Source organism: Gigantopelta aegis, chromosome 2, assembly GCF_016097555.1.
Source record: "Gigantopelta aegis isolate Gae_Host chromosome 2, Gae_host_genome, whole genome shotgun sequence".
Taxonomy (NCBI): domain Eukaryota; kingdom Metazoa; phylum Mollusca; class Gastropoda; order Neomphalida; family Peltospiridae; genus Gigantopelta; species Gigantopelta aegis.
Genome location: NC_054700.1, coordinates 12386910 through 12412404, shown reverse-complemented (window position 1 = coordinate 12412404; position 25495 = coordinate 12386910). Strand labels below are relative to the sequence as shown.

The following is a 25495-nucleotide window of genomic DNA, read 5'->3' as shown; positions in this document are numbered from 1 at the left end:
CAACAACAATAACAACAGCCAAATGTAATTACATCGAAACAGTGAATGAAGCAGAGCGATGAAACTAAGTTACAAGTTTATTTATTGCCTTAAGTTTTACAACTCATCAGCATACATAATAACCACTGACCTATTTAATGGCCTAACAAAGTATTACCGTAACAAAAATAATTTGATTTGTCCCTAAATGTACTTTATTCAACCATCTTCATAACCACCATACTCCATTTATTAATGGTATTTTGTAAAATAATTGAATTATGGCAATGGTCCATAATTCAAAAACTAAAATTGCCGAGAGGGTTGACATGGATTTCATTCCATCATGGTTCACTTAAGGTGATGCAATAGCTAGATTTGGTTTCCAACAATTAATGTAATTTTTTATTCATTATCCATTTTTAGAGAAATAAGGTCCTTAAATCTGTGACAGTATACCTTGAATTAGCTTAAAAACACTAGGAAACTAAGAAAATTATAGTAAAATGTGTAGGTTTTTTTGTACTGATTTCCTATAAAACTTTTTTGTTGTTGTGATTTTGTCATTTCAAGCTAAAGCCCCCTCCAAAAAAAAGATGAAAAAAAAAAAAGATAAAAAAGAGATAAATAATAATAATAATAATAATAATAAAAAATAAAATAGACCGTCTCCGGTCAGACCAAAGTTCCAGGATTTTTTGTTTTTCTGCAAAAGCATGGCTTGTACAAATATAGATGAGATATATTTAGTTTTTCTATGTTCTACTCATTTGTCTTGATCCCTCCTCAGTGGCCATGTCGCCCTACATTTGCCTTGATACCCTAAGTGTTTTTCTCCACATTTTCAATATAGTGACAAGACAACTTTCAGGACTTTGCCCTCAAATGACCTCATTTGGACCCACAATCCCATGGTGTGTCACAATATTGTTATTTGAGGCGACGCAGTATTATTTCTGGTAAAGATCATTGTGCTGTTGTAGCTACCGTAGGAAGTTTGAAACATATTAAAGACACGTTGACGCGCGAGGTCAACATCGACGAGCACGCTGACCAAAGACCAATAATACATACTGATGGAAAGAAATAAAGGATCACACAAATAGCAACAAGAAATAATAACTACATCAAAAATCAATTCATATTGTCCGAAGTTGACTGGGAACATATAGGTAGCTCATTCAACACTACAGACATTCAATCCCACATTACAACTTGGTATGACATTACTACGCTCGTAGTCAATTAAATATGGTCTACGATTTGATGTGTTCCCTTATTTCTTTCTATCAGTATATATATATATATATATATATATATATATATATATATATATATATATATATATATATATAATTGCCTAATATACATTGAAATGAAAAGAAATTTCATGTTAATTTAGGCTTTTTCCGTCAGTAGCCGTATGTCTGCATATTATTTTTTCCCACTAAACATTAACATTTTACTGAATCAACAGTGATAGTTGTTTTATTAATTTTAAACAATAAAGAAAAAAAAAGTAACGAACTATTTAGTTTTTTTACGCGTTACTAAAAGTAGTGCAAACTTGAGTTTCATGCAGTTACGAACGTCGCTATAGGCTATTATGTGTGCGTGTGTGTGTATGTATAAAGACATTTATATGTGTGTACGTGCGTGCATGTGCGTATGTGTATGTGCGTGTGTATGAATGGTACTTTCACCATGGATATGGAGATGATACAGGGTTTTTGTATAACTAACTCACATTTCTTTTGTCGATCAGTATACACTCATAGACGACGACCAGGCTTGGTGAGTGTTCCTAATCCGATCATTTCTAGAAAACCATGTTAGGATATGAGTTCAATAAATGTCGCGCGGTTTTATTAACCATATTTAAAGGTACACGTTCGCGTCACTATATTATTATAACATCATTACGTTACTAATGCAAAACACGGACATCCACGAGATGCATTTCGCCCTGTCTGTATTAATTTGTAACACACACCGATAAAATATTAGATTAGATGTTCAACGACACCACATCACGAAAATACATCGGTAATTGGGTGACAAACTATGTATGGCACATGACCAGGAAAAGAGTAGCCCGTTTATTGGTGTTAAAATGGAGAATAATATATTGTTTCGTGTGACGTAGATAGCGAGTAATGAGGGTTGGCTATCTACACGACTGTCAAATTTTGGCGTAAAGCCCAGTGTGAAAAAAAAAAAGAAAGAAAAAAAAAGAAGAAAAAAAGAAGCCCAGTGTAGGGCAACCACACCACATTTAAACGTTCCCGTGCGTAGCACGAGTTAGATCTTGTTACTAATAATAGATACATAAAATTACCCCGACTCATACTATATTAACGTGCTTATATAACCCAATCTTTTGAAGCACGCTCATGGGGGCGGGTCTTATCCCAATGGTAAAGCACACACCTGATGCGCGGTCGGTCTAGGATCGATCCTCGTCGGTGGGTCCATTGGACTATTTCTCGTTCCAGCCAGTGCACCACGACTGGTATATCAAAGGCCGTGGTATGTGCTATCCAGTCTGTGAGATGGTGCATACAAAAGATCCTTTGCTACTAATGAACAAATGTAGCGGTTTTCCTCTCTATGACTGTCAAAAATGACAATATGTTTGACATCCAGTAGCCGGTGATTAAATTAAATTAAAACAATGTGCTCTAGTGGTGTCGTTAAACAAAACAAACTTCTCTCGTTTTTTTCAAGCACGCCCATCACGGGCTTAGCCAGTGTCTAAGTCCGGGTCAGGAGGGTGAAATCACTAGAGTATGCAACTCTAAGAAAATATCCAACAACGACTTGAAGGTAGCACTAAACCAATTAATTTCCGGCTGGGTCGAAGTTCGAGGTGCACCGAACTTTTGATAGAGAAGTTAACACCACATGTCCTGTGATTGGTTATAAATGTGAGTGTGTTGGTTGTAAAAAAAAATAGTTTCATCTGGGCTAAAAAGGTATGTAATTTTATTTGATCTAGTACCACTGTGTCAAGTAGCCTTTTGCTTGGAACATGTATGGGGTACCTGTAAAAAAAAGTACCCAACTATTGTGCGAAACTAGGAGTGTTGTAAAATCATCTGGTTATACCGAAAATGAGCCATGAAAGGTACCATTTTCTGCAGTTAATACTTTGAGGTAGGGGTTGTAGTACTAATATTTATAGGTTATAGTTTGGTTGATATATTGCATATAGTGTTTTTAAACACAAACGTTAACATGGTCGCCTATGGGATTTTAATTGGTATAGTCCAACCTGAAGTGCTTTCTAACCTAGCTTCTAACTGGTATATTAGGAACCACGCGAAGAGCAGCAAAAAAACAAACACCCCGCAATTACTGTAATCCTAGAGGTTGATTTGTGTCCTGTCGCGCTGTAGATTTCTTGGCTGAGGAAGCTGTAAAATTAGACAAATGTCGAACTATCGTCCACTTGTGACGTACGCGTTGTTAGACAAGCCAGCTGTGCACCAACAAGCCGTTTTAATTCACTTGATGGTCCTGTTGCGTCTCACGTTTAATTTATCGATTTAATTCAAAAGTATCGTTTTTGCATCTTAGGCGTTCGTGTAAATCTCTTAAGTGCGTTTCTGAGAGCAATCGAGTTTCGTGGTACATCGGAAATCGTGACAAATCGCAATATTTATCAAAGTCGTAATACATCGAATAAAGTGTTCGTTTGTTTTGTTTAACGACACCACTAGAACACACTGATTTAATCATCGGGTATTGGATGTAGTCCGATACATCTGCTGTCAATTGAATTTGTCAAACTCAAATGAAGTTAAAATTTGTTTTGTTCAACGACACCACTAGAGCACATTGATTTATTAATCATTGGCTATTAGATTTGTTTGTTTTATCGACACCACTAGATCACATTGATTTATTAATCATTGTCTATTAGATTTGTTTGTTTTAACGACACCACTAGCGCACACTGATTTATTAATCATTGGCTAGTATATTTGTTTGTTTTAATAACACCACTAGAGCACACTGATTTACTAATCATCGGCTATTAGATGTCAAACACTGGTAATTTTAACATATAGTCTTAGAGAGGAAACACGCTTCATTGTTTTTCATTGGTATTACGGGATCTTTTATATGCACAGTCCCATAGACAGGATAGCACATATCACGGCCTTTGATGTACCAGTTGTGGTGCACTGGTTGGAACAAAAAAATAGTCCAACAGTCCTAACAACAGGGATCGATCCCAGGCCGACCGCGCATCAAGAAAACACTTTACCATTGGGCTATGACCAACCTCAAGTATAGTGATACACTAAAAATCATAACCGAAAGCCGTGGTATATCGTATTAATGTCATATACCGAAACCCGTGATACAGAGATAGTCACGATGTATATATTTGATTTTTGGCTACGTAGCCATAATTCAGTTTCATACCAAAATGCTAATAACGTGGGATTTGATAAGATTATATTAATAACTGGTTGAATAAAGTACTTTAGTGTTTGAGACAAATTAAATGTAGATATTATTTCTCATCATTCTGTGGGGATCAGTTAGTAGTTCAACTGCAGTGAGATCTTACCTTTAAGAGTACTTTAACGGAGCGGGGTGTGGCTCAGACGGTAGAGCGCTCGCCTGACGTGCTTTGTTTATAGGATCGACCCACCACAGTGGACCCATGCTGCTCTGACTGTTTACTCGCCAACAAGTGCTCCACGATTACTATATGAAAGGCTGTGCCAGTAGTATGTGGTGTACTGTCTGTGGAAGAGTGCATTTAAAAGATCCCTTGCTGCTAATAGAATGTTTTTTTTTTTTGGCGGGTTTCGTCTGAAGACTGACTACAAGCCAGAATTACCAAATGGCTGACATATCCATATCCAACAGCCAATGTGTACATCCTCTCCGGAGCTGCTAGCGGTATCTCATAAATACAGAGGCAGACTGGTGATGGACGACTTCGCCGAAATACCTGGACGATATCCAGGAATGTGAGTGTTACAGGACCCCATATGAAAGGCTCCGTTCTCACGCAGGAATTTACATGTGCAAGTACATGGCGGAGAGCGGGGGGGGGGGGGGGGGGGGGGGGGGGGGGGGGGGGGGAGGGAGTTGGCTTAAGCACCCCCAATAAATCTGAATAATAAACGTATTTTTGGAAGCAGAAACAGAATCAGATTATTCGCCAAAGCCAGCATGACTATAGTCACAAAACAGACAAGAATACAGATAGAAACTTAACAGTTGTGTAATGGGTTACAAATATACAAATGCCGACAATTACGTAAAAAATAGGATGAGAAACATATGTGCAATAGACAGACCAAAAGATAAATATCAAATCAAATACTAGTATACAGCTGGAAATTAAATATTTTTTCTTTGGTTTACCGGCCTCGGTGGCGTCGTGGTAGGCCATCGGTCTACAGGCTGGTAGGTACTGGGTTCGGATCCCAGTCGAGGCATGGGATTTTTAATCCAGATACCGACTCCAAACCCTGAGTGAGTGCTCCGCAAGGCTCAATGGGTAGGTGCAAACCACTTGCAACGACCAGTGATCCATAACTGGTTCAACAAAGGCCATGGTTTGTGCTATCCTGCCTGTGGGAAGCGCAAACAAAAGATCCCTTGCTGCTAATCGGAAGAGTAGCCCATGTAGTGGCGACAGCGGGTTTCCTCTCAAAATCTGTGTGGTCCTTAACCATATGTCTGACGCCATATAACCGTAAATAAAATGTGTTGAGTGCGTCGTTAAATAAAACATTTCTTTCTTTCTTTCTTTGGTTAATTACTGATATTTACTCGCATTTGCCATGGTGATTTTAACGTGAAGAATTCAAAAATTGATTTTCAGGACATCTAGTTTCCAAAAGTTTTCTCGGAAGCTTACAACGAACCCCTTAGAATTGACGTAAACGCGCTGTCAAGGGTATAAAAATAGTTCATTTCAATTTTTCAACACGAAGTCTTTCATATATTTTAACTTAAAAATAATAGATTGCATACTATTATCCATGATATTGGCGATAGTGACCCGTCTCGGTGGTGTAGTGGTTAAGCCATCGTACATAAGGCTTGTAGGTACAGGGTTCGCAGCTCGGTACCGGCTTCCACCCAGAGCGAGTTTTAACGACTCAATGGGTAGGTGTAAGTAAGATCACTACACCCTCTTCTCTCTCACTAATTACTAACAATTAACAACTAACCCACTGTCCTGGACAGCCATCCCAGATAACTGAGGTGTGTGCCTAGAACAGCGTACTTGAACCTTAATTGGATATAAGCACTAAAAAAAATATCAAAAACCAATTGGAATGAAAATGAAATGCGATAGTAAATAATTGTTACGAACCGTTTGATTAGATCGCACAGCTGTTCGCTCTAATTATTATCTCATTTCATCCAGCTGTTTGCTACATAGATATTCAGCGGTGTTTTTTTTATTTTTATTACATATATAATCAGCGTATATATGATATACACGTACTTATTTTTGCAAATTACACATCGCGAAACATGCATTTACCCGCATTTGTCTTGACCAAGTTTACTCGTAGAGTTGGTTTGCTTGTTTGTTTTAATTAACGACATCACTGGAGCACATTGATTAATTAATCATCGGCTAATTGATGTCAAACATTTGGTAATTCTGACTCATAGTCATCAGAGGAAACCCGCTACATTTTTTTTTCTATACAGCAAGGGATCTTTTATATGCACTTTTCCACAGACAGGAAAGCATATACCACGGCCTTTGACCAGTTGTGGTGCACTAGTTGGAACGAGAAAAAGGAAATGTTTTATTTAACGACGCATTCAACACATTTTATTTAAGGTTATATGGCGTTAGACATATGGTTAAGGACCACACAGATATAGAGAGGAAATACGCTTTCGCCACTTCATGGGCTACTCTTTTCGATTAGCAGCAAGGGATCTTTTATACGCACCACCCCTCAGACAGGATAGTAGATACCACGGCCTTTGTTACACCAGTTGTGGAGCACTGGCTGGAACGAGAAATAGCCCAATGGGGCCACCGACAGGATCGATCCTAAACCAAGCGAGCGCTTTTACCACTGGGCTACATCCCGCCCCGGAACGGGGACAAAAAATCAGTTGCATGAATCCACCGAGGTGTTTACTCGTAGAATGCAGGAAGTTGCATTTCATAACATCTAGTATTCAAGATTATCCGGGGGATCGTGCACTCGACTCGTATAGATTTTACGACAACGACATCTACGAAGAGAGTCAAACCAGTCCAGTTAACATTTTAAATACAAATACTACTTTGTAACTTGAAAATAAGACTTTTGTAAAATGATAGATATCCATGATATTTACGATAGTAATTAGAACGACTTATTTTATGGGGTCGTAGTTTATTTCATTAGGTTTAACATTTTGGTGCATGGTTGTATTTCTTTATATGTGTATACTCATGTATACATCGTGAAAAACAGTAAATTATAGATCGTGAAAACTGTTGATTTACACGAATTTGTCATGACTAATTTTACTTGTAGAAAGCAAGAAATTGCATCTAGTCTTTAAAATTTCACAGTGGTTAGCCGTCCTCTCCCGCAACTGTTTGTATATGTGTGCGTGTGTGTGTGTGTGTGTGTGTGTGAGAGAGAGAGAGAGAGAGAGAGAGAGAGAGAGAGAGAGAGAGAGAGAGAGAGAGAGAGAGAGAGAGAGAGAGAGAGAGAGAGAGAGAGAGAGAGAGAGAGAGAGAGAGAGAGAGGGGGGAGAGAGTGAGAGAGAGGGAGGGAGAGAGAGGGGGGGGGGGAGTGTGTGTGTGCGTGTGTGTGTGAGAAAGAGAGAGAGAGAGAGAGGGAGGGCGTATGTGCGTGTGTGTGTGTGTGCGCGCGCGTGAGAGAGAGAGTGTGTGTCTGTGCGTGAGAGAGAGAGAGAGAGAGAGAGAGAGAGAGAGAGAGAGAGAGAGAGAGAGAGAGAGAGAGAGAGAGCGAGTGACGGTGCAGGTGTGTACTGTATTTCTGATTCGTATTTGTAAATGTTTAAAACACGACATAATGTAATGTGTAAGTTACACGCGAACAAGACACTTCCTAGATTTAAACAATGTACAACGCTCGACTGATTCTTGCCACGTAGATGACAGCGTCGTTTGCGATCAAAACACATCTGCTGCCTCGGGGATGCAGGTGCTCACTTGTAGGTTATTTTTTACACACAAACTATAATGAGGGGCGGGACGTAGCCCAGTGGTAAAGCGCTCGCTTGATGCGCGGTCGGTCTGGGATCGATCCCGGTCGGTGGGCCCATTGGGCTATTTATCGCTCCAGCTAGTGCACCACGACTGGTATATCAAATGCCGTGGTATGTGGTATCCTGTATGTGGGATGGTGCATATACAAGATCCCTTGCTGCCAATCGAAAGGAGTAGCCCATGAAGTGGCGACAGCGGGATTTCCTCCCTCAAAATCTTTGTGGTCCGTAACCATATGTCCGACGCCATATAACCGTAAATAAAATGTGTTGAGTGCGTCGTTAAATAAAACATTTCCTTCTTCCTTCTACATCTATAATGTGTTCAGGTCCGTAGGAACAGGGTGGAAGAGGGGGAGCTGTGCCTCCTACATTTGAAGGAAATTTATTTATTTTTTATTTAAGAGACATAACCCCCACCCACTACCGATTGTGCCACCCCTCCAGATATCGTTCCTATGGGTCTGTTGTTAAGTTTGTTAATGTTTTAGTTTGAATGGTTTAACGACACCAAGATAACAAATTGATTTATTCGTCATCGACTATTGGATGCCATACATTTAGCGATTCTGACATATAGTCTTAGAGGAAACCCGCTACATTTTTCCATTAACAGGAAGCTTAGGGATCTTTCATTTACATTTTCTTCACAGAGAGGACAGCACGTACCAACCCCCCCCCCCCACCCCACCCCCACACGCCTGGCGTAGTAATACAGAACCACACTGACAACCAACCTATCAAGAGGTCATGACCTCTATCATACATAATATTAGTTTTTCACGGTTATGAAAAAAAAAGAAAAAAATGTTTTATTTAACGACGCACTCAACACATTTTATTTACGGTTATATGGCGTCAGACATATGGTTAAGGACCACACAGATTTTGAGAGGAAACCCGCTGTCGCCACTATATGGGCTACTCTTCCGATTAGCAGCAAGGGATCTTTTATTTGCGCTTCCCACAGGCAGGATAGCACAAACCATGGCCTTTGTTGAACCAGTTATGGATCACTGATCGGTGCAAGTGGTTTACACCTATCCATTGAGCCTTGCGGAGCACTCACTCAGGGTTTGGAGTCGGTATCTGGATTAAAAATCCCATGCCTCGACTGGGATCCGAACCCAGTACCTACCAGCCTGTAGACCGATGGCCTACGACGATGCCACCGAGGCCGGTCACTGTTATGATGCCGACAGGTTGTCAACAAGTATATGCGTGCGTGAGTACATGCAACTATGTGTGTAGGCATATGTGCATGCATAAACCATGGCCTAATTGGTTTTAGAAAGAAGGATACGTTTTATTTAATGACGCACTCAACGGTTTTCTTTACAGTTACATGGCGTCAGACATATGGCTAATACCACACAGGTAATGAGAGAGGAAACCCGCTGCGGGGTGTTAGCGATTGTTACTAGTATACATTACGTCACTCTCTGAGCTGGATGTTTTGTTGTTTTGTCTAAGCTGTTAATCACTCAGTGAGGTATCAAAATACTAAACACGCATTTTACACAATAAAAAAACCCTTATTTTCAACGTTTGTTTGATGAACTACATAGGTGGGAAGTAAAAAAACCCAAGAAGAAATGAAGAAGTAGAAAAAAAAAAAAAAAAGTTTTATTTAACGACGCGAGTGAGTGAGTAAAAGTTTTACACGTGCGTATATACCACGAAGGTTTCACGCACGCCTGTCACGGGCTTAATCTCTGACTTTCGCCAGTGACTAAGTCCGGGCCAGGAGAGGGGAGGGGTACGTTTGAGGTGGGCGGAATTTGGAATAAAAAATTTAGTGGTCGGTCAAAGACCTAAGTCCTAAAATCCTAACGACATTCTACACGTCTACACATGTCCCGACTAAGAATTTAAAACCAAACGTTTTTGACTGCTCGGCCTAAACGGTTTTAAGGTGATTTGAGCAATTGATCGGGCACCAAAGTAAAGTGCGTTGGACTATTTATAAAAAAAATAAGCCGCGGCCGAAAATTTTAAAGTCCAACTAAGCCCAAAAAAAGAAAAAGGAGGTTGGCGTCTACTTTGGCGAGCCTGAAGATTCCCGGAGTAGAGGCAGGAGATGTTGGCGTCGTAGCAAAGTACGCACTACAGCACCGTAGTCGGGACCGCAGACCACCCGGATCATCTTGTGGATGTTCTTGTTGTCCAACTTGGCCGGAAGTATGACTTGGCGGTAGGTCTTGTCCCTCTGGGTTGGACTATACCAATTCAAATCCCATAGGCGACCATGTTAACGTTTGTGTTTAAAAACACTATATGCAATATATCAACCAAACTGTGACCCATAAATATCAGTACTACAACCCCTACCTCAAAGTATTAACTGCAGAAAATGGTACCTTTCATGGCTCATTTTCGGTATAACCAGATGTTTCTGCAACACCCCTAGTTTCGCACAAAATTTTAGTACTTTTTTTTACAGGTACCCCATACATGTTCCAAGCACAAGGCTACTTGACACGGTGGTACTACATCAAATAAAATTGCATACATTTTTAGCCCAGATGAAACTAATTTTTTTTACAACCAACACACTCACATTTATAACCAATCACAGGACTTGTGGTGTTTAACTTCTCTATCAAAAGTTCGGTACACCTCGAACTTCGACCCAGCCGGAAATTAATTGGTATAGTGCAACCTATACTGATAACATACATGTTTCAAAAGGTGGTGAATCATGTGTTTTTATGACAACCAGGATCTGGTGTCTTCTGACATAAACTGACAACCTCACTGAAACTGTTGTTTCTACAGTGCAACCTAATTTAATGTACACCTCACAAAACACATGTATTTTGTACAGTTTTGTACAAATGCAATATGTCATATTTGAAAAAATAATTTTTTTAAAAATAATACTCCTGAAGATATTTATTGTCAGATGGTGTGTGTGTGCTCAGCTATATATGTAGAGACAGCATGGCTATTCAGAGTACCTCAACTCCTTAAACTTATTCCATTGAAACACATGTACTTGACTGACCCCTTGATTATGAAGACCTCAATAGGCACATCAAAGAAATATCAGTATTAAAAAAATACAAAGTCTGAGGAAGGAAAAAAACCAACATGACTGCATCTGTATGAAGTAATGACTTAATGTCCTGCACATCACTGTTGGAAGAAAATCCTGTATGCTGAGTGTGGGCATCTTCAAGTTACCATGTGCGGGAATTTCAAATCCATCAGCTATGCAGATTTTCAAATTGGACCATCAAAACCATTGGCAGCCACCAATATTCCTGACTATATTTTATGTATACCCTACTGTAGTTGGAGGTTTTAAAAATTTGTAATATCTGGAATTATCATGCAGCTTTCGCATATTTATTTTTGATTCATTACTAAAAAAAACCTGTTTTTTAAGTGACATAATTACCCGAACATCTATTTTATTGCATTATTTTCTAATCCAGATCAATACAATATGTATATTGGATGTATTCCTACAATCTGTAATCCAGCATATCATTTAGCTATTAACATTGGATAATACAGCATTAACAATAAAATAAATCATCAAATTACACCAAGGTAGATAATCAAATCTGGAAAAATTGGTTCCAAATCTAGTATACACTTAAAATACACTTCATGGGAGCAAACTAAGTGATTTATTTAAAAAAAAGATTTGATCTGGAGACCTAAAGATATGTTTAACAAGCTTATTGTTATGTATAAATGAGAACAGAAGACACAATAGTGACAAAATTTTTAATTATGGCTTTGGTAAAAAAAATCTTCAAAGTAAAAAAAATGTTTCCCCCTAAAACTACAAATTTGTCTAAAATATGACTTAGCACCCTATAAATATGCCAAAAGGACAATAAAAATCAAGGTCTTTAAAAAGTTAAGCTATCAGAAGTACACACATGAAACATTAACTATGTTTATAGAAGTTAAAGACATTATCCCAATATTGGCACATGTTATTTTTAATATAAAAATAAATTGCTATTAAAATCTAAGTTCAGACTGCCTAGATATATTAACATATTTAAGAGCAGTTGTATATGTCAAGTCAAACACCCATGTAAATAAGAACATTCAAATCTGTATAGTATGAATTATAGGCCAAAACCAACTTTTCCTCAGTGCTAATTTTTGTTCAAACTCCATTCAGAGCTATGTACAGTAATTATTGTCAAGGTCAAGGTCATTGTGAACTTGCATGGCCGAGTGACGGCTAATTAATCAAATAGTGTAGTTTAATTTAATTAAATCACACAAAATCATAATCTTTTTTATTATGCACTGAATATGTGCTATAGGTTGGACTATACCAATTCAAATCCCATAGGCGACCATGTTAACGTTTGTGTTTAAAAACACTATATGCAATATATCAACCAAACTGTGACCCATAAATATCAGTACTACAACCCCTACCTCAAAGTATTAACTGCAGAAAATGGTACCTTTCATGGCTCATTTTCGGTATAATCAGATGTTTCTGCAACACCCCTAGTTTCGCACAAAATTTTAGTACTTTTTTTTTACAGGTACCCCATACATGTTCCAAGCACAAGGCTACTTGACACGGTGGTACTACATCAAATAAAATTGCATACATTTTTAGCCCAGATGAAACTAATTTTTTTTACAACCAACACACTCACATTTATAACCAATCACAGGACTTGTGGTGTTAACTTCTCTATCAAAAGTTCGGTACACCTCGAACTTCGACCCAGCCGGAAATTAATTGGTATAGTGCAACCTCTGGTGCGTCACGACTACGGTGTCATGAGTTCCAAACATCTTGTCGTGGAGTTCGTATTTGCTGCCATCCTCCAGGGATCTCCAGTCTGTGTTGAGGTGGCTGCCTCGTAGCTGCGTCGGGTCAGTCGTGTCCCCCTGCATGCACTGGTGAAGTTGTTTATTCAGTCCGTTCACAGTGACGGTCCATTCGGACTCTTCAGGGGGAGCGACTACCGGGGCTGGTCTCTCGGCCTTGGCTGGCCGGTCGGTCGGTGATGTTGCCTTCCTTTTTTCTCCAACGGTGGTCGATCGGGCCGATGGCGAGGCGACTGGCTGTACCGGAGATACTGGCCAGTTCTTCCTGGGCCATGTGACGGTCGGTGATGGAGGGTCGTTGGGCGTCTCACACACCGCAGTGTTGAGCTCGTCCAGTTCGGTGGCCGACGGTTCCCTTGGGGCTGGTCGCGTCGTCTCAGGTTGGACTATGGGCGGCGTCGCAGAAGGGACCGCCACTGGCGGTTGAGCCATCAGCTTAGATTCCCCCCGTGCCGCTCCTGGCGCAGGTTTCCTCTTCCTCCACTTCCGATTCCTTGTCGGTGAGATCGCGTCTCCGTACACCAAGGTCACGGAAGCCCGTGACCCGGTGTGCGTGACGCGATACTCACTCAGCTTTCCAAAACTGGCGAGCAGTCCCCCCAGGTGTGTGTGTGGGGGGGGGGGGGGGGGGAGTCAAGAGCGCAGCTAACCACGTCTACTCTCACCGCGAGTTGAGTTGGTACCTTTAACGACGCACTCAACACATTTCATTTTCGGTTATATGGCGTCAAACATATGGTTAAGGACCACACAGATATTGAGAGAGGAAACCCGCTGTCGCCACTTCATAGGCTACTCTTTTCGATTAGCAGCATGGGATCTTTTATATGCACCATCACACAGACAGGGTAGAACATACCCTGGCCTTTGATATACCAGTCGTGGTGCACTGGCTGGAACAAGACATAGCCTAATGGGCCCACCGACGGGGATCGATCCCACACCAAACGCGCATCGAGCGAGCGCCTTACCACTGGGCTACGTCCCGCCCACTAAAGAAGTAGACAATGAAGACGAAGAAGAAGAAGAAGAAGAAGATAATGGTGATGATGATGATGATAATGATGATGATGATGATGATGATAAAAAAGAAATAATTAGAATTCTAAGATTTAAAAGAAAATGAAGATATAGAGAAAAAAAAGTGGCAGTAGTGGTGGTGGTGGTGGTGATTATGATGATGATGATGATGATGATGATGATTATGATGATGATAATTAATGGTAAGTATGATGATGATTATGATGACGATGATAATGATGAACTTGAAGACGAAGAGGAAAGACTCACCCATGAAATACATCATTTTTCAAAATCTAAAACATCAGTGTATGAAAAAGCAATTAACTTACAGTAAAAGATTTTCTTGAAGCAAACACCTAACCTATCTGGATCACCTCTCTGAGATAAACACACACACGATGCACAGACACGACTATATCTGGGTGAACGACCAACCTGTTTGATAATAATACCAGAAAGTCCGCAATATCTACACTTGAGATGTTGACTCACATCCATTCTACTCCATCGTACCTGTCAAGGGAATATTTAGTCCAAGGACAACTCTCTGCTCATTTTTTTTTTTTTTTTTTTTTTTTTTTTTTTTTTAGCGAGACCACTACAGCACATTGATTAATTAATCGTCAGCTATTGGAAGGAAGGAAGGAAATGTTTTATTTAACGACACACGACAGCACATTTTATTTACGGTTATATGGCATCGAACATATGTTTAAGGACCACACAGATATTGAGAGAGGAAACCCGCTGTCGCCACTTCATTGGCTACTCTTTTCGATTAGCAGCAAGGGATCTTTTATATGCACCATCCCACAGACAGGATAACACATACCACGACCTCTTATATACCAGTCGTGGTCAGCTATTGGATATCAAACATTTGGTAATTCTGACATATAGTCTTACAGAGCCCTCAAAAGTACCCGGTCTCCGGCGGCAAATCGCCGCCTGAAACAGCTTTTGCCGCCGCCTACTTTTCGTTGATGGTAAAAAAAAGAGTGCTTTCTCTTCTTTAATTTCTTCGATTTTTCAAATGTTTCTAGGGGAGGGCCCCCAGACCCCCCGCTTTGCCCCCTGCTATCATCACTGTTGTAGCCTGCTACTTCTTAAACTATTGAGGGCGCTGGTCTTAGAAAGGAAACCCGTTACATTTGTCTATTAGTAGCAAGGGATCTTTTGTATGCACAATCCCACAGACATGATAGCACATACCACGGCCTTTGATATATCAGTCGTGGTGCATTGGATGAAACGAGAAATAGCCCAATGGGCCCAACGACGGGGATCGATCCCAAACCGACCGCGCACCAAGAGAGCGCTTTACCACTGGACCACGTCATGTTCCCACGTCACAAATGAATTTGCAAAGTAAAATTTCAAAACAATGTATTTTTCTAATGCAGCAAGGGATCTTTTATATGCATTTTTCCACAGACAGGAAAGCACAAACCACAGCCTTCGACCACTTGTGGTGCACTGGTTGGAAAAAGAAAAAAAAACTCCAATCTTTTGAATGGATCCACTGAGGTGGTTCGATCCTGCTACGCAAGCACCTCAGGCGGGCACTGAACCGACTGCGCTAAATCCCGCCCTTCACGATCAGGAAGGAGACAGCGGCACACAGACTTGTAAACAGTCGACATATAACTCGAAGAAATGTGACCGGACAACTTATTTTACAGCGGGGTTGGTCGGGGTTTCGAACCCTCAACCTGCTGAAGAACATTTGAACTTTTGTTTTTAAATATTATTTTTTTCTAGGGAGCATGACTAGACTCCCCTCTAAATTAAGATCTCAACAGTCTAAATCACTGCTTACCGGCCCCGGTGGCGTCGTGGTTAGGCCATCGGTCTACAGGCTGGTAGGTACTGGGTTCGGATCCCAGTCGAGGCATGGGATTTTTAATCCAGATACCGACTCCAAACCCTGAGTGAGTGCTATTTATTTATTACCGCTCCGCAAGGCTGAGTGGGTAGGCATAAACCACTTGAACCGACCAGTGATCTATAACTGGTTCAACAAAGGCCATGGTTTGTGCTATCCTGCCTGTGGGAAGCGCAAATAAAAGATCCCTTGCTGCCTGCCGTAAAAGAGTAGCCTATGTGGCGACAGCGGGTTTCTTCTAAAAACAGTGTCAGAATGACCATATGTTTGACGTCCAATAGCCGATGATAAGATAAAAAATCAATGTGCTCTAGTGGCGTCGTTAAATAAAAAACAAACTTTAACTTTATTTATTACCTGGTTTATTTATATCTGGTATGCAATACATATAGACAGCTGAAGATTCCGGTAACTGGGGTGGGGATGTGTGTGTGTGTGTGTGTGTGTGTGTGTGTGTGTGTGGGGGGGTGATCACCAAACTGGAGGGGCCAGTCATTAAATATGAGGTGACACACACAGACGCACACGCATACAACAAACCATGTGAGAGAGGAGGGGCCAGTCAGAAATAGGAGGTGAGACACACAGAGAGAGAGAGAGAGAGAGAGAGAGAGAGAGAGAGAGAGAGAGAGAGAGAGAGAGAGAGAGAGAGAGAGAGAGAGAGAGAGAGAGAGAGAGAGAGAGAGAGAGATATTTATAATCAGCGCTAGTCGTATTAAAATAATTTTTACAAACATGGATAACTACATTTGTGTAAACTGTCGGGAGTAAAGAACAAATTAATTAATCTGTTTGACGTCCAATAGCCGATGATAAGATAAAAAAATCAATGTGCTCTAGTGGCGTCGTTAAATAAAACAAACTTTACTCCTCTTTTTTTTTTTTAAATCACTGCATGAATAAATTCCTGTACATACATCTGCTTCAGGCGGTTGAATAACAAACATAATGCATTAGCGAACGTTACACGATATCCATAATACTAAGCAGATAAAGTTACACCTTTATTTTTTTGTTTATAAAATTATGCGCAATACCAGATTCAGCCAGTATTTTATTCAAATGATATCAAAATGATATACGCGATATAGGAAAACCAGATTTAACGTTGGTATATATATATATATATATATATATATATATATATATATATATATATATATATATATATATATATATTAAAAGCACATAGGCTATATATTCTGGTTAATTAACAGCCAGGGTTTTCTATAGTTAGTTTTTTTTTTTTTTTTTTTTTTTAAACGACCCCACTAGAACACAATTTTGACATATAATCTTAGAGAGGAAACCCGCCACATTTTCCCCGTTAGTAGCAAAGAATCTTTTATATGCACCATCCCACAGACAGGATAGCACAAACCACAGCCTTTGATATACCAGTCGTGGTCCACTGGCTCGAACGAGAAACAGCTCAATGGGCCAACGACGGGGATCGATCTTAGACCGACCGCACATCAAGCGAGCGCTGTACCACTGACCTACGTCCCGCTCCTTCTTGCAGGCAGGGCAACATAATATAATGCAATATATAATAATATAATATAATGCAATATATAATAATATTATATAACCACTGAGAGAAGTAATAATGGAACACTTATACTGTAGACCAAATTTCAGGTAATATTTATCACCGTAATGTCTGCATAAAAAAAGGTTGTTTTGTTTAACGACACCACTAGAGCACATTGCTTAATTAATCATCGGCTACTGGATGTCAAACATTTGGCAATTTTGACACGTAGTCATCAGAGGAAACCTGCTAGGTTGTTCGTAATGCAGCAAGGAGTCTTTTATATGCACTTTCGAACAGACTGGAAAGCACATACCACGGCCTTTGTCCAGTTGTGATAATATTATACAACCACTGACCACTCAACGTGCTCTAGATGTGTCGTTAAACAAAACAGACTTTTAACATGTATTGGTGTTGGTGTGATCTCTTATTTCAATTCATTTCTGTGTATCAGTATATATACCAGTCGTGGAACCCAGGTTGACGCAACTTAAATAATCCGCCGCGAGGGATCGATCATACGACCTTCAAACCTCAGGTGAGGCTCCCTAACTTTGAGTTACGCCCCTTTCTGTGGCCTTTATGAGTGCTGATCAGAGGGGAGGGGGGGGGGGGGTAATATCTAAGATTCTATAGGTAGTACGTGAAGAAAAGGTACGAATATTGACTGTCTAGTGCTAGTACAAAAGATAGTTTATAAGGCACGGTAACATATGCACCAGCTGAATGGGACTTTGACATACGTTGATTTATAGTACCGATCGATGTGATAACAATTATTAATACATACTACAATCTATTACAGGTACATAATACTCACACAAATACGTGTTTAATATATTATACTATTTCATTTGTGTTTAACGACACCACTAGAGCACACTGATTTATTAATCATCGGCTACTGAATGTCAAACATATGATAATTTTGACAGTCATGGAGAGGAAACCCGCTAGTAGTAACAAGGCCTTCCTGGGGCCATGACCTACTTTCCGTGACCTTGACCTTGGTGTACTTGGCAGGTGTGAATCATAGTGGTGTGCTCTACTAGGGTGAACGTTCGCCCGTGTCCCTGACCGACTTAGGATGGTACTGATGTCCTTGGACTGGCCCTGACCGACTTAGGTTGGTACTGATGTCCTTGGACTGGCCCTGACCGATTTGTTTAGCATTGACCGACTTAGAAGGCAGTGACTGGTATACCTGGGCAGGTGTGCGACCTTGGTGTAAGTCATAGCCTTGACGTACTTGGTGTGTGACTCATCGCCTAGCCTTGTCAGGGATGGTGTAAGATCATTAATTGCTACTAATGGGAAAGTGCAGCGGGTTTCCTTTCTAAAACTGTCAGAAGTATGTTTCACACCCAATAGCCGATGATTAATAAATCGAGATGCTCTAGTGGTGTCGTTAACCTACCACTTCTAAGGACTGCCCGACGCGAGGTAGTGTATTTAATTTTAGCGCGCTGAATGTTGAATGGTTATCACTGTTTACATCCGGCAAGTGATGGTATCTTGTGTTGTCAGTCTCTAAATAAAATACTCTACGGAACTTCTAGAAGTTAAGTTCTCAAAGTCTGGCAGAAAGACGAAATGATTGAAATAGGTGTAAAAAGGAATTCTCGTTCTACACTATCTGATAGCGCATTCACAAGATTATTATGAACTGATCTATTTCGTCGCTTCATCCCGCGAGCACACACCCACCCACATATATATGGTTTAAATGACAGGTTTTGCCAATGTCTCGGTAGCTCAGTCGTTAGCGTCGTCGACTTGAGCGTGAAAGGTACGTCGTTCGTATCTCATGTGGTAAAAAAAAAAAAATTCTATTATTATTTTTTAAATTAGTTTATTTATTTATTTATTTATTTATTTATTTGTTTTTATTTTATTTATTTATTTATTTGTTTATTTATTTATTTTGTTCAAGCACAACCCAATACAAGCATCCTCTAATAACCCTGTGTGGACGGGACGTAGCTCAGTGTTCCCTTGCTGTGCGGTAGGTCTGGGATCGATCCCCGTCGGTGGGCCCATTGGGCTATATCCAGACAGTGCTCCACAACTGGACAACGACCGTGGTATGTGCTATCCTGCCTGTGGGATAGTGTAGGATCCCTTGCTGCTAATCAGAAGAGTAGCCCATGTAGTGGCGACAGCGGGTTTTCTCTCAAAATCTGTGTGGTCCTTAACCATATGTCCGTATAACCGTAAATAAAATGTGTTGAGTGCGTCGTTAAATAAAACATTTCTTTCTTTCCTCAATCAATATCTGTGTGGTCCTTAACCATATGTCCGTATAACCGTAAATAAAATGTGTTGAGTAAATAAAACATTTCCTTCCTCGTAAAATAAAGATTAATTGAATACAAATATTTATTTTTAGTATTTTGTTTTAGTCATAGGGAAAGAAAGACATATTTGTCTCGAAGAAAGGAATGTTTGTTAAGAAGAAAGGCATATGCGTTAAGGAGAAGAAAGGAATAACAACAACAAGACAAAGGAAAAAAACACAAAAAAACACAAGGCCCGCAAAAACCTCCGCCAAAACAAAACAAAGAAAAAAACAACAACAAAACAAACAAACAATTTAAATAATTAAAAATTAAATTAAATTAAATTAAAGAAGAACAAACAACAACAACAATAACAACAACAACAACAACAAAACCTCCCCCAAAAGCCAAACATACAAAAAAAACCCACTATTTTAAAATACAATTTAAATAATTAAAAATTAAATTAAATTAAATTAAAGAAGAACAAACAACAACAACAATAACAACAACAACAACAACAACAAAACCTCCCACAAAAGCCAAACATACAAACAAAACCCACTATTTTAAAATACAATTAAGTCTGTGTGCGACCTTTTTCTCTATATAATTGACCAATATACGGTTTTGGACAAATAGTAACAGTACTACAGAGATACTTCAAGCTATGAGCCCATGTAGTGGCGACAGCGGGTTTCCTCTCAAAATCTGTGTGGTCCTTAACCATATGTCTGACGCCATATAAAATGTGTTGAGTGCGTCGTTAAATAAAACATTACTTTCTTTCTTCAAGCTATGACGCAAACGAGTATTCCCAACAGAGAGAAACAACGACAAAGACAATTTTAATCGCCCTAGGGCACGATGATCTGTTTTAGTACTCAAATCAAACAGCTTACAGCATTTTAAGTCCTAATACGTAATATCCAATATTCTCTTAAAATACTCTTATTGATTTAAACCACATACTGTGTCTGACGCAAAAGATGACCTACATTATCAATGGATCAATGGTAATAGTACATATTATAAATATATAATATATATATATATATATTATATATATATATGTATATATATATATATATATATATATATATATATATATGTATATATATATATATATATATATATATATAATATATATATATGTATATATATATATGTATATATATATATATAATATATATATATTATATTTATATAATATATATATATATAGATATATATATATATATAGATAGATTAGAATAGAATAGAATGAACGGAGATTATAGACATATCGAGAGAGAGAGAGAGAGAGAGAGAGAGAGAGAGAGAGAGAGAGAGAGAGAGAGAGAGAGAGAGAGAGAGACGATAGATAAATAGATAGGCAACAAAATATGACATGAGAAAACGTCTTCACGAAATTGACCACGGCAGTTTTGCGGTAAGAAAGGAGTTTAATTAGTCAGTATTACAAAAATATACAATACTGCTATTTAGAATAGCAATGTCTGCTTATCTAATGTGTTTGCGGTCATGTGCTAATGTTCATAACGTGATCAACGCTCTTGATAACTGTCCAAATGTCCGTCCATCATTGATTTATTATCGTCTCCTGGATGTCAAACATTTGGTAATTTTGACATATAGTCTTGGAGAGAAAACCCGCTATATATTGTTTTCCATTAGTAGCAAGGGATCGTCCATATGCACCATTCCACAGACAGGATAGCACATACCACGGCCTTTGAAACACCAGTCGTGGTGCACTGGCTAGAACGACAAATAAACTCAATTGGCCCACAGACGGGGATCGATCCCCATCCGACCGCGCATCAAGCGAACGCCTTAGCACTGGGGTACGTCCCGTCCCACAAGTACAGCAACAAAGAAATGAAACTCTATATGAACAAAATAACAAAAAACAGCTAACAATAGCAATAAAACAAAACAGCACAGCACAAACTGTTTGAAAAGTGATATCTGTTGTGTTGCTCTTGAAAGTAACAAGTATCTAGGAGTCTTTGACGTCGCGATGTTACCGATATCATTGATTTGTTACGCACTGCACCGAAAAAACACTTCCAGCCTGTATTGAGGAGAAGTCGGTTAATAACGACAGTGTAGAACGCACGCGATAGTAAACAGCACACATTTGTTATCAGATCGTGAACGAATTCTGAACACGCCTATTGGTTGAAATATTCACGGGGGGCGGGCATACTCAATGATTGATATTAGTAACAGGCTGACAGCTACTCTGACGCGGTCCCCGGGGGGTATTCTCTAACGAAACTGGAAACACGAGAAAAGGAAAGGAATATTTGTTTAACGACATCCCAGCACGTTTTTTTTTTATTAGACCGATACATTTACCGGTCAAACCGAGTAGATTGGATTAGCTTTTTATTTATTCATTTGTACTTATTGTCGTGCTCGTGCTCCAATTAAGGTTCAAACACGATATCCTGGTCACGTACCTCAGCTATCTAGGCTGTCATGGACAGTGAGTTAGTGGATTAGTGGTTAGTGGTTAGAGAGAGAGAAGAGGATGTAGTGGTCTTACACCTACCCATTGAATCGTTAAAACTCGCTCTGGGTGGAAGCCGGTACCGGGCTGCGAACCCAGTAACTAACAGTCGTATGTCCGATGGCTTAACCACGACACCACCTAGGCCGGTTATCTTTTTATAAACAATCGGTAAATTTCAATCCAACATTTAGTCATTGTGACACGAATAGTAGCAGAAGAAACCTGCTATAATTTTCCATTAGCAGCAAGGGATCTTTTATATACACTTTCGAATTTGGCAAATAAGAAAGAAAGAAATGTTTTATTTAACGACGCACTCAACACATTTTATTTACGGTTATATGGCGTCGGACATATGGTTAAGGACCACACAGATATTGAGAGAGGAAACCCGCTGTCGCCACTTCATTTATTACTCTTTTCGATTAGCAGCAAGGGATCTTTTTTATGCACCATCCCGCAGACAGGGTAGTACATACCACGGCCTTTGATATACCAGTCGTGATGTACTGGCTGGAACGGGTAAAAACCCAATGGACCCACTGACGGGGATCGATCCCACGTCGACAGAGCATCGAGCGAGCGTCTTACCAATGGGCTACGTCCCGCCCCTCAGCAAATAAGAGACCGATGGAGATGTTTGTTGGTTGGGGGTCATGATGTCCAGAAGACAGGTCAACAAGGCAAACTTTGAACAAGTGTAAGGTAAACTTTGAACAAGTGTTATAATATATCACAGCAACACCCATTCAATATAAATAACTGTGCATTGGGTTTCATGTTTTCAATAATAAAACACCTCCCAGGAGTCGCTTTCGAGTGTGATGACAAGTTACCAACACGCAAAATAGTGTGCAGGACATAGACCAGTGGTAAAGCGTTAGCTCGATCCCCGTCGGTGGGCCCATTGGGCTATTTCTTGTTACAGTCAGTGCACCAAATCAATATGCTCTAGTGATGTCATTAAACAAGAAACATTTTAACATGTAAGATAAGGAACGACCAGTTTGGCCGTGAGACTGTTTAATTACCACGGCGTCGGTGCATATGTCTTGGCATTGCGGCAATTTGTCATATGGCCGATCTGTTAAATTTGAGGCTACTTTCCCAAAGATAGGACAGCATATCCCACGAGCTATTATATATCAGTCGTGGAGCACTGGTAGGGACAGGAAAACCCCAAATGCCTTGTACCTTCTACCGTGTGCAGAGATACGATTTTCAAAACGCTAACAGTTTTCTTGTCCTGATTCAATCAATACTTTGATCAGCGCGAGTTAAAAACTTTTACATTCAGACCGGGAATCTTGACATCAAAATCGGCAGTACAAAAGGATACCGAATAACATAATGCATGAATGAATGAATGAATGAATGAATGAATAAATGAATGAATGTTTAACGACACCTCAGCACAAAAAAAAGAAAGAAAGAAAACCCCACATCGGATATTGGGTATCAGACAATCGAGGGGCGGGACGTAGCCCAGTGGTAAAGCGTTCGCTTGATGCGCGGTCGGTCTGGGATCGATCCCCGTCGGTGGACCCATTGGGCTATTTCTCGTTCCAGCCAGTGCTCCACAACTCGTGTAACAAAGGCCGTGGTATGTACTATCCTGTCTGTGGGATGGTGCATATAAAAGATCCCTTGCTGCTAATCGAAAAGAGTAGCCCATGAAGTGGAGACAGCGGGTGTCCTCTCGCAATATATGTGTGGTCCTTAACCATATGTCTGACGCCATATAACCATAAATAAAATGTGTTGAGTGCGTCGTTAAATAAAACATTTCCTTCCTTGGTTCCTTCAAACAATGGTATAGTGGTATCAAAATTGGTTTTTAAAACCTGTAGGACTATATATAAAAACACAGGCACGTACAGGACATGTTGCATGGTGTGTCGGTCTAGACTATGGCGAGAGATGATTTCAAAGGGGGGGGGGGGGGGGGGGGGGGGGGGGGGGAGGGAGGATGGGGTCATGATCCCCCGAATAATACATTGATTAAAGAAAAGAAAATTTGCATGAAGCGAGGATGGGGTTGGGTGGGGGTCGAGTCATGCTCTCCCGAAAAATACACTGAAAAAAGAAGAAGCAGAAACAATTCGCATGGAACAGTAGGAGGGGGAGGAGTTCGACCCCCAACCTCCCCTGTGAAAACGTCTCTGAACCCGGCATGAAATCCTGAGCCTAGTCCACAGATGTTTTCTGTCTCCAGTGATAATATTGATACCGTGAATGTGAGTTGACGTACATTAACACAATGAGTCATCGCCAGAGTCATTGTTCACACAGATATTAAAGTCGGTTGCGGTCGTGGTGCAGTGTTTAAAAAAACATACTGGTTATTTTCATATGAATATTTCTGTCTTGTTATTACTGATTCATGTATTAGGCTGGAGGAAAAAGAAAGAAAAACAACTTAATTATTTGTTTTATTTATTTTTTCTTGGTTCTGACTAAAAGGAGTCGGGATTTACCTCAGTTGGTGGATGCTCGCTTGAGGTGCTTGCATCGCAGGATCGAACCACCTCGGTGGATCAATTCTACTGATTGGGTTTTTCTTCTTCCAACCAGTTCATGACAACTGGTCAAAGGCCGTGGTATGTGCTTTCCTGTCTGTGATATAGTACATATAAAAGATCCCTTGCATCATTAAGGAAAAATTTAGTGGGTTTCCTCTGATGACTACATGTGAGAATGACCAAATATTTGACATCCAATAACCGATGATTAATTAATCAATATGCTCTAGTAGTGTCGTTAAACAAAACAAATTGTAACTTTGTCCTGACTTAAAGGAATGGGCAGCTGAGTGATAGAGCGCTCACTAAAGCTGTATCCTAACCGGCCGCGAGCGATTATTTTAGAAATCATTGATTTCTATTGTTGACCGGCCTCGGTGGCGTCGTGGCAGGCCATCGGTCTACAGGCTGGTAGGTACTGGGTTCGGATCCCAGTCGAGGCATGGGATTTTTAATCCAGATACCGACTCCAAACCCTGAGTGAGTGCTCCGCAAGGCTCAATGGGTAGGTGTAAACCACTTGCACCGACCAGTGATCCATAACTGGTTCAACAAAGGCTATGGTTTGTGCTATCCTGTCTGTGGGAAGCGCAAATAAAAGATCCCTTGCTGCCTGTCGTAAAAAGAGTAGCCTATGTGGCGACAGCGGGTTTCCTCCAAAACACAGTGTCAGAATGACCATATGTTTGACGTCCA

General features: G+C 40.0%; 2 protein-coding genes across 2 annotated transcripts in view; both read right to left on the bottom strand.

Moving 5' to 3' along the window:
* The window catches only part of LOC121381310 (allatostatin-A receptor-like), a 46690-nt gene that overhangs the window by 14256 nt on the left and 6939 nt on the right, over window positions 1-25495 (bottom strand). The window lies entirely within an intron of this gene.
* LOC121381320 lies at window positions 9906-13582 on the bottom strand. The gene is made up of 2 exons (XM_041510584.1): window positions 12956-13582; window positions 9906-10418 (listed from the first exon to the last, which is right to left on the bottom strand). The coding sequence occupies exons 1-2, from the start codon at window positions 13462-13464 to the stop codon at window positions 10250-10252; spliced, it is 678 nt and encodes a 225-aa protein (XP_041366518.1). The 5' UTR covers window positions 13465-13582; the 3' UTR covers window positions 9906-10249.